Source organism: Drosophila willistoni, unplaced genomic scaffold, assembly GCF_018902025.1.
Source record: "Drosophila willistoni isolate 14030-0811.24 unplaced genomic scaffold, UCI_dwil_1.1 Seg15.1, whole genome shotgun sequence".
Taxonomy (NCBI): domain Eukaryota; kingdom Metazoa; phylum Arthropoda; class Insecta; order Diptera; family Drosophilidae; genus Drosophila; species Drosophila willistoni.
The window spans coordinates 11,001-21,402 of NW_025814109.1; the positions used below are offsets into that span (position 1 = coordinate 11,001).

A 10,402-nucleotide genomic window follows, 5' to 3' on the forward strand; every position below is an offset into this window, starting at 1 on the left:
TAATTTTCTTATACAGCTTAGGGATTGCCGAAAGTTTGGCAATGCCACGGTAGTTAGAAACATCCGATTTGCTAGCCTTTATAAAAAGCGGAATAATAAAAGACTCCTACAAATATCGGGAAAGCTACAAGTCTCACTCGATAAAAAAAATAACCAAGATAAAGGCTTAGTTAGGGAAATCGAACACATTTTAAGGATGCAACTAGGTATATTATCAGGACCGGGAACGAAGGAAGACGTCATAGATGACAAGCTACGGTTGTAAAGTGAAGGAAGATTAATAAGAAGAAGTCTGCTAGAACAAGAAGGTAGGCGAAGACTCGGGTCCCAATTAAGACCGCGTAACGCAAACTTAAGGAATTGCTTCTGTACCGATTCAATACTACGCTGGTGATCATCATATTGCGGATTCCACACTGGCGAGCAATATTCGCGAGTAGGGCGAACTAACGAAGTGTATAAAACCTTTGTTACATAGGGATCATCAAATTCTTTGGCCCAACGCTTAATGAAGCCAAGAAGGCTGCATGCTCTATTGACAATTGAAGAAATATAAACATTAAATGAAAGTTTTGGGTCTGTATTCGTAGGGGGGTTGAATTTCCTAAGTAGGCAGCTAAATGAATTTTTTCCTTAAAATGTCTTCCTTCAAGAAATTGGGCACTGCAGCAATCTCACTTCAATGTTCTTTTTTATTCACTTGTAAGTTTGACACTAAAACTAGCTTAATTAAGAGCAGGGCACCAAGCCCCGCTTGGAGCGAAGTGTGGGGAGTTCTTTCGTGGGGAGAGCGATGGGCACCATCGGGAGAGCGGCGCGAGGTGAAAGCTTCCGCCTCCTTTAACCCTTGTGTTGCCCGGTTGGGCATAAACATGCTCCCCCCCTTGCAGGAGTGCAAGACCCAGGCAGTTTAATGGCACGCTCCGGACAGGGTCCAGCCAAAAACTGTGCGCATCGCAATCGGCCGCCCGCCAACCCCAGGTAGACTCCCTTCTAGCATGACCTCCGTGATCACATCCGCGCCCAGGACCAGAGACACTGACGACGGTCGGTAGAACGTCTCATCCGCCAGGACGATGCCCTCAAACTTTTTGGCGATCTGTGGGTCCACCGGAGCGCTTGGAGTGCGGCAGCACAAGCCATCGACCACCTTCAGGATCGCCTCCAATCGCCATCCTTCACTGATTGGGGACCGGATCACTGCTGCCACCGCTTTCTCTGCCCCTATATTGACGGCTGTCAACTTGAAGGCCGTGGCCAATGACGTCGCCATCGACGATACCGCAGAACAAGGGTCCACCAGGGCCTTCACGTCGAAGGTTTTTCCCTCCGTCTCAATGCGCACCATCGCCGTGGGCATCAGATGCGGATTGCGGTGCTGCAGCAGTGTGGTCAAGGTCAGTTTCGGATCGGAGGCTGGCGTTGGCGCGACCCTTCGTCTGGAGGACTCGGGGGTGACTCGGCGTACGACGGAGCTTGGAGTGCGTCGACGTGGCTGTTCATGGAAGTGAAGCAGCGTGTGGTGATCCTCCTCACAGATTCGGCACTTATCACCGCTTAAGCAGCTTCCTCCGGAATGTTGGTGGGCCAGGCAATTGGCGCAGTACTTATTCGCCAGCACTGCCCTCATCCTCTTCTCCACGTTCAGCCGCAGGAAGCGACGGCATCGCTTCAGAGGATGGATTCCGCGACAGACTCGGCAACGGAAGGACTCAGTTCCTCGCGAACATCTGCGCTCCTCTTTCGATGCCTGTACTGAACGCGGTCTCGGAGCCATGGAAACGGGATCTAGGTTGACGAATATCAGGAAGCTGCCGGGACAAATAATGAAGAAAGCGGATTAATGTAGGACGATAAAACACATATTACTACTGGCAGCTCGGCCCTTCTTCCTTGGGAGGAAGGACCAAGTGCTGGACGCTACTGTAGTTTTACGTAATGGGTTTGAATTCTTTCTTCTGGAGGAAGAAAGATCAACTTTGCGACGGGACGCTTCACAATACCGCGAGCGGTAAGCAGTTCGACGACGCGGACATTGCCGTCACTGCCAGGGTGTGTCTGGTGGATTCGCCCGAGACGCCATTCATTAAATGGAAGATTGTCGTCTTTGAGTACCACCAGATCGCCCACTTCAAGATTTTTAGAAGGGAATCGCCACTTATTGCGCTTATGTAGCTCCTTCAGATACTCGTCTTTCCATCGGGTGCAGAAATGCTGACTCACGGCCTTCAGACGCTGCCACCGGTTAATGATAGACGGTACCTGATCCTTGATTTCAGGTTCCGTCACGGATAGCAATGGACCGCCAACTAGGAAATGGCCTGGGGTCAAAGCTAAAGAGTCGGTGGGGTCTTCAGACATAGGAGAAATCGGCCGCGAGTTCAAACACGCCTCTACCTTAGCCAGCAGCGTAGAGAACTCTTCAAAAGTATACCTTTGGTTGGAAGTGGCCTTGTAGAACAGAGTTTTAAAACTCTTAACTCCAGCCTCCCACAACCCTCCCATGTGTGGTGCCCCGGGAGGGATGAAATGCCAGGACAGATTCTGATGGCTGTAGTGGGATAATATTTTCTGCTGGGTAGCATTTAGGAAATCTTTTTCAAGCACTCTGGATGCACCTACGAAGTTTTTCCCGTTGTCGGACTGCACTTGCTGGGGACACCCTCGCCTCGATACAAAGCGAGCGAATGCTGCCAGAAATGCTTCGGTACTCAAATCCGAAGTTGCCTCAAGGTGAATGGCTTTGGTGGAAAAGCAAACAAAGACACACACATATCCCTTTGATATGCGGCAAGCGCGGCCGGTGAAACTCTTGATGTCGAAAGGACCTGCAAAATCTATACCGGTGGTCGTGAAAGGACGTGCGAAAGTAGTTCGCTGGGCCGGAAGGGTGCCCATTAGCTGTGATTGCAGCCTTCTTTTATAAATCACACAGACTTTGCATGAATTGACCACCGATTTTACTAGATTCCGCAGTCTTGGAATCCAGTATCTCTGTCGGATGAGACGGACTACCAGTTGGCTGCCCCCATGGAGAGAGATCTGATGCGTGAAAAGCACCAACAGCCGGGACAACGGTCTTACTACTGGCAACAGAATGGGGTTACGCTCATCGTAACTAAGGGCCGCTGCTTGTTGCACGCGCCCACATGCTCGGATCACACCTGATGCGTCAATGAAAGGATTCAAATTGAGAATGGTGCTAGACGTGGGCAGAGATTTCTTCTGCTGTAGACACCGATGTTCCGTCGGAAAGTAATCACGCTGAGTGACTCGGATCAACGCCTGGAGTACTTGATTGATCTCGCTAGAGGTCACCTCCCCGGAGTAATCGTTTGGCAGTTTACGACACCTTCTGCCGAAACGGATCACATATGCTATCACTCGTAAGGCACGTGCCAGATTGGAAAAACGAGATAATATCTCGTTGGCTGGCTTAGCGATCGCGACGTGGACCTTCACTACCCGCTTCTCCAAGGCAGTGTCTAGTGGGAGTGGTGTCGCTCGCTGCCAGGACTCTTGTGGTTCCCGTAGCCATGGTGGGCCGTGCCACCACAAATCCTTGTGTACCAATTCCTGCGCACTCAGGCCGCGGCTAGGGAGATCTGCTGGGTTGTCCTCTGAACGAACGTGATTCCATGGGGCGTCATTTGTTGCCGTCACAATCTTTGCTACCCGATTTGCGACAAACGTTGTCCATGTGCAGGGTGGCTTATTTAACCACGACAGTACGACGGTGGAATCTGACCAATAAAAAGCCTCCGCATTATCAACTGGAAGTTGCGGAAGAACTGCAGCTGCCAGTTCCGCTAAAAGTGTAGCTCCGCATAATTCAAGGCGGGGCAATGAAACCGTTTTAACCGGGGCGACTCTAGATTTCGCTGCAAGAAGGCAGCATGATATGCCTTGGTCATTGCTAACGCGCACGTAAATTGCGGCACCATAAGCCCGCTGTGACGCATCGCAAAAACAATGGAATTGGATGTCGGAATTTGGGTCATGAAGAACCCATCGTGGAATTCGGATCTGGTCAAGGAAGGAGTAGCTCTTTGTAAAATCCTGCCACCTGTGATGGAGTTCACTGGGCAATTGATCATCCCACCCTAGCTCTTGTAACCAGAGCTCTTGCATAAACACCTTGGCTTGAATCACAAAGGGAGCCAGCCAGCCAGCGGGATCGAATAGCTTGGCGATCTGCCCGAGGACTTCTCGCTTAGTATAAGCTGACTTGACATCTTGGGGTGAGATGACAAAATAAAACTCATCCGTAGTCGCTTTCCATCGGATTCCCAGTGTTTTCGCTGTGCTGGCCTCTTCGATGTCGAGGAAATCAGCATTCAGTAAATGACTCTTTGGAATACAACTGAGCACGCTCTTCACATTCGATGTCCACTTGCGCAAGGGAAAGCCAGCTGAACCAAGAGCGTCTTGAAGTTCATTGACCATTGCGATTGCCGTTGTTTCATTATGAGCCCCTGCCAGGACATCATCGACATACATATAGGACTTGATAATATCGCTAGCCAAAGGAAATTTGGATTGTACATCACTTGCGAGTTGCTGAAGTACTCGGATGGCTAAGAACGGAGCACAGTTAATGCCAAACGTGACGGTATTCAGCTCGTAATCACCAAGTTGCCCCTCTTTATTTCGGAACAGGATCCTCTGAAATGGCGTGTGGATTGGATCGACCATAATTTGGCGGTACATTTTTGTGATGTCGGCATTGAAAACTACTCGGAAAAAACGCCACTTGAGAATCTGAGTAGTGAGATCGGACTGAAGTACCGGACCAGGGTAAAGTATGTCGTTGAGACTTACTCCGTTGGTGGACTTGCTAGAGGCGTTAAAAACTACCCGTACCTTTGTTGTGGTGCTGTCGGGCTTGAAAACCGCATGGTGTGGCAAATAAAAATTGTTATTAGTGCCGTCAAATGGAACCTGACGCATGTGGCCCAAGTCCAAATATTCTTGGATGACGGCGTCATACTCAGTTTTTGCCGGAATATTTTTAAGGAGTCGGCTTTCGTTTTTTAGGAACTGAGCCAATGCCCCTGGTCTGGAATGACCAAGGTTGATGTTGGTTGGATCTCGAAACGGAAGTGAGACCGTATATCTCCCCGCAACATCTCTTCTTGTGGTCTTCTGGAAATTGACCTCGCAAACAGAGTCAGAATCTTCTACCGGTTTGCCCGGTAGATCCTCCACCTCCCAAAACCTTGTGAGAAGAGTTTCAAGTCCCTCCTCTCTGCTAACTGCGACCCTCGTGGTGAACGCGGCACATGAACTGACGGGGACCCCTTGCAACGGGCCTGAAATGACCCAACCGAATCTCGTCTCTTGAGCCATTAAAGATCCGCACACTTCGGTCTGGATGCCGGAAAGAGTCACCGCTGGTATTACATCAATGCCAAGGAGTAGATCGATCTTTGCCTTTAATCTGAAGGAGGGGTCGGCTAGAGGAATATTGGGCATTCCTTCCAGTGTGGCTTGGGCTATCGTACATGACGGCAAATCATCAGCAACTTGGGACAAGACAAACGCTTCTATCTCGATCTGGACTGGAGGTCCATGCGATGACCGAATGCTTATGTGACAGACCTTCAAGGTTCTATTGACCTTTCCGTTAATGCCTGTCACTTCGGCCCTGACAGTTTGGAATGGTAACTTCATGAGTCGGAACATTCTTTCGGATATGAAATTGGCTTCAGAAGCCGGGTCTAATAGCGCCCGTGAAGCATAAGTAGTGCCCTTGTGCCAAAAGTCCACGATCGCTGTACCTAGCAACTTATCTCGTGAGGACCTTGCCTCAGAGGTAAAGTAAGTCCGGACAATATTGTGCGAACTGGGCTGAGCTGGGACCGACGTTGGATTATTCTCCGGTCGGGCGTCCTTGTGCAAGAGCGTATTGTGACGCCCCTTGCACGTGAAGCAATTGTGCTGACTCGGACAATCTTTTACTTGATGTCCTCTTGCGAAACAGTTCAGACAAAGGGACTTTTTCTTTATGTATGCCACCCTCTCTGGCACCGTCATCTGAAGGAAGCGGGGACATCGACGCACCGGGTGATTCTCCTTCATACAGAGATCACAGGATTTTGGTTTGGTGGTCACCTTGGCTTCAAATGTATTAGCCTTTCGGGTGGCTGGAATCGGATTTCGTGGAGGTTTCGATGTGGGAACCGAAATAGCCATTGCAGTTGTATTTTCCACCGCTTCGAGCGTACGGAACCGCTCAGTGAGGAAATCGTCCATCATTTGCCACTCTGGAATGGCAGTCTTGTCTCCCAGAGATTGCTCCCATAATGAAAGGGTATTCTTTGGCAATTTGATGGAACAGAAAAATACGAACATGCCTCCCCAAGTGGTTACTGGCAGGCCACAGTGCTCAAAAGCGCGAATGGATGCCTGCAGAGCATTCTGATGATCCTGTAATGCTTTTCCGGACTCATGGGAAATTTGAGGCAGGTCAAGAAGTGCTCGGAATTGGCTGTTCACGATAAGTCGCTTATTTTCGAAACGCTGTTTAAGTGCATTCCATGCCGTTTCAAAACCATCATTTGTAAGCGGGAATTTTGCTACAATGAGGTTGGCTTCACCCCTCGTTTTCGCTAGGAGATGGTACAGCTTTTCAACAGGGGAAATTCGCGAATCGCTTATGTAGATGGCTGTAAACAAGTCACGGAACGTGGGCCATTTTAAATAATCTCCCGTAAAGACTTCTGTGTCAATGGGTGGCAATCGACAGCCTCGTTCTGCTGGTGCAGAGGTAGGCGCATGACGGTTCGGAGGAGTCGGAGCAGACCTTTCATGGATAAGCTCGTTTAATCGAGCCGTGCATCGCTCGTAAACTTGATAGCATTTGTCATATTTAGCTTGGATGGCTAAATCTTCAGAGTTATCGTCTTTACCATCTATGAGTGCCTCGCATTTCTCATATTCCTGCTCGACCTTCTCCCACAACGCTTGAACTCGATCACGACGGACTTGGAGCGTAAATACGCTGACCTCGGACAGTGACGTGACGTGGTTGTCGACTTCAAACTGACTTAGTTTATCGCAAATGGAACCAAACTTCTTCAAAGCCATGGTGGAAGCAGCTAAAACCCTTTTGGTCTCGGACCGAGTGACTCTTGGGGCGGTTACCAAAATCTGTGGAAGTGGTACCAATGATTTGACCTCTTTTTGGCTTGCTCGTCGTGGCTCTGACGTGGCTTGCTGAAAGGTCGTGCTCGATGGTGCGGACTTGAGAGTTAGTGGACTAGAGAGGGTCTGAAATGCTCGGGAAGGAGGAGTAGTAGGGCTGGTACTCCTCTGGCGCTGACCTGGAGCAGCAATTGAGGATTTGCTCGGGGCTGCAGTGTTCTCAGCTGCTTTCTCGTCTTTTGACGGGCTCGTGCTCATAACCCCAGAGAGTGGCGGTTATAAAGTGGTGAGCTGGCTTGGCACGGCTTGAAAATTAGCCAAAAAGACGAACTGGAACGTTTGGGAAAAACTGGAACACTACCAAACCACTTGAAGAACGGCTTTGAAACGCCTTGAAATAGATTGAAAAAAAACCAGAAAACGAGCTGGTACGTTTGGAATGACTTGGAACACTGCCAAAAAACCCTAGGAACGGCTTGGAACACCTTGGAATTCAAATATAACTACAAAGATGCGACTTGGAGCGGGTGGAAACACTTTGGAATTGAAATCGAACCAAAGATAAGACTTGAAACGCTTGGAAACACCTTGTAATTGGAATCTAACTCCAAAGATACGACTTGGAACGTGTGGGAATACTTTGGAATTGCAATATAACTCCAAAGATGCGACTTGGAACGTGTGGGAATACTTTGGAATTGCAATAGAACCAAAGATACGACTTGAAACGCTTGGAAACACTTTGGAATTGGAATCTAACTCCAAAGATACGACTTGGAACACGTGGGAATACTTTGGAATTGAAATATAACTCCAAAAAATACGACTTGGAACACGTGGGAATATTTTGGACTTGAAATGTAACTCCAAAAATACGACTTGGAATACGTGGGAATATTTTGGACTTGAAATGTAACTCCAAAAATACGACTTGGAGCACGTGGGAATATTTTGGAATTGAAATATAACTCCAAAAATACGACTTGGAATACGTGGGAATACTTTGGAATTGAAATATAACTCCAAAAATACGACTTGGAACACGTGGGAATATTTTGGAATTGAAATATAACTCCAAAAAATACGACTTGGAACGCGTGGGAATAGAATAAACAAAAACGCGGAACACAAATTTTTACCAATTAAATATTATTCGATTTTTTCCTCAACGTGACCCTTCAACCTATATACCCCACAAAGTGCCTGCCAACCTAGGGTATACAGCACAGCTACTTTTGGTCGTTTGCTTTGTGCCGGTCTTTGGCACATGAGCTTGCAGCTGTGCTGGTATACTGCAGTTAAGCGGTACTTATGTATGCTCGTATGTATGTATGTATATAGGCTGCAAGGGATAGCGGGATTTGTTCGCGGTGGTGGAAAATATATTTGTGTGCGAAAAAATTAGAAATTTTGTGGAATGTATGTATGTATGGATATGTATATGGGAATCAATATGTAAAATTTTATGTATGGAAAAAATATGTATATGTATATGGATATGAATATATATATGTAAAATTTTATGTATGGAAAAATATGTATATATATGTATGTGTATGGATATGTATATATATATGTAAATTTTATGTATGGAAAAATATGTATATATATGTATGTGTATGGATATGTAAAATGTTGGAGTATATATATATGTATTTAAAAATTTCTTTTTCTCTTTTTTCTTTTTTTTAAATATGAAAATATGGAATGGCGATATGCAGAGGTGTGAATGGATCGGATTTCTTTATATAAATTAATGTTTTTTTTTTTTTTTTTTTAATATGATTTCTTTTGCTGTGTCTAACCGATATGCCCCCAACTTTATAGGGTGTCTGGTCACCAGAAATGTCTAAGTGTGGCTTTTATATGTGAGAGGGTGGTTCACTTTCGTTTTTTTTTTTTTTAAAAATCTTTATTATTTGTATTGAAAATTTTCTTCTCTTCGTTGAAAACCACCTTTCACTGCGCGCACACTTTTCCCAGGAGTGGACTGTATTTGCACAAAACCTTTATTTTTGGATTTAATGTAGCACTGGATATGTTTGTAATTTTTGTCACATTCACACACTCTGCTTGCATATACATATATATCTTATATGTAGGAGATCACTTTTTTCGTAGGTTTGATTCACTGCATACATACATATGTGTTAATATTTTTTTGAAATTGCGAAAAAATATATATTGGAAATAGGCAAATAAAATATGGCGCCTTATATACTTGGCCTATATATGCCAAAGTGCGAGGAAAAAACTTGAAGTGGGCGAACCAATATGGCGCCTTATGTACTGGACACATATATATGTATGAAAATTTGGGGACCAAAATTTTCTCTCCTTTGAGGAGGAAAAATTTGCGCGAAAGTAATTTTTACTTGGATTAGGAGAATCAATGGCAACAATTATATGTATGTGAGTATGGGTACGGATGCTGGAGGCATGTACATGTACTCATATACCTATAATTTGCAAAAAAATTACTTAGCTTGAAATATGGATGAAATTCCACCGATGCTAGTGGTTCGAGAGGATCTTAGTATCCGGCTCGAAGGACCAAATGTATTCGTAGGGGGGTTGAATTTCCTAAGTAGGCAGCTAAATGAATTTTTTCCTTAAAATGTCTTCCTTCAAGAAATTGGGCACTGCAGCAATCTCACTTCAATGTTCTTTTTTATTCACTTGTAAGTTTGACACTAAAACTAGCTTAATTAAGAGCAGGGCACCAAGCCCCGCTTGGAGCGAAGTGTGGGGAGTTCTTTCGTGGGGAGAGCGATGGGCACCATCGGGAGAGCGGCGCGAGGTGAAAGCTTCCGCCTCCTTTAACCCTTGTGTTGCCCGGTTGGGCATAAACAGGGTCAAACATAACGCCTAAGTCTTAATAGACTTAGAGTAATGAGCTAGGAACGAAGACAAACGACTGAAAGTCATAAAAGAACACTTAGAGGCATTAAGATGTAATTTATTAACGTGGCACCAATCACAGAACGCATCGAGATCTGATTGCAAGTACTGTTGGAAAGAAGGATCATTATAGGAATAACAAATCTTGACGTCATCCGCAAACATGAGCACGCGTGAATGAGCCAAGGCCAAAGGCAAATCATTTATAAACAGTGGGCCCAGATGATTGCCTTGGGGTACACCTGACGTAACTCGAACTGTTTTAGATATCGACGAACGAATAGGTTCTGCCAATAAGATACGGCTTTAACCAAGCCAATAGTTTCGGGGAAAAACCCATGACGTTAAGTTGCGC

The 10,402-nt window shown here is 46.1% G+C and overlaps 1 protein-coding gene across 1 annotated transcript; it reads right to left on the reverse strand.

Annotated features, from left to right (window-relative positions):
* Window positions 1–837: 837 nt before the first annotated feature.
* On the reverse strand, window positions 838–9,847 carry LOC124460891. The gene is made up of 2 exons (XM_047012485.1): window positions 9,628–9,847; window positions 838–1,811 (listed from the first exon to the last, which is right to left on the reverse strand). The coding sequence occupies exon 2, from the start codon at window positions 1,775–1,777 to the stop codon at window positions 911–913; it is 867 nt and encodes a 288-aa protein (XP_046868441.1). The 5' UTR covers window positions 1,778–1,811; window positions 9,628–9,847; the 3' UTR covers window positions 838–910.
* Between the last annotated feature and the right edge of the window lie 555 nt (window positions 9,848–10,402).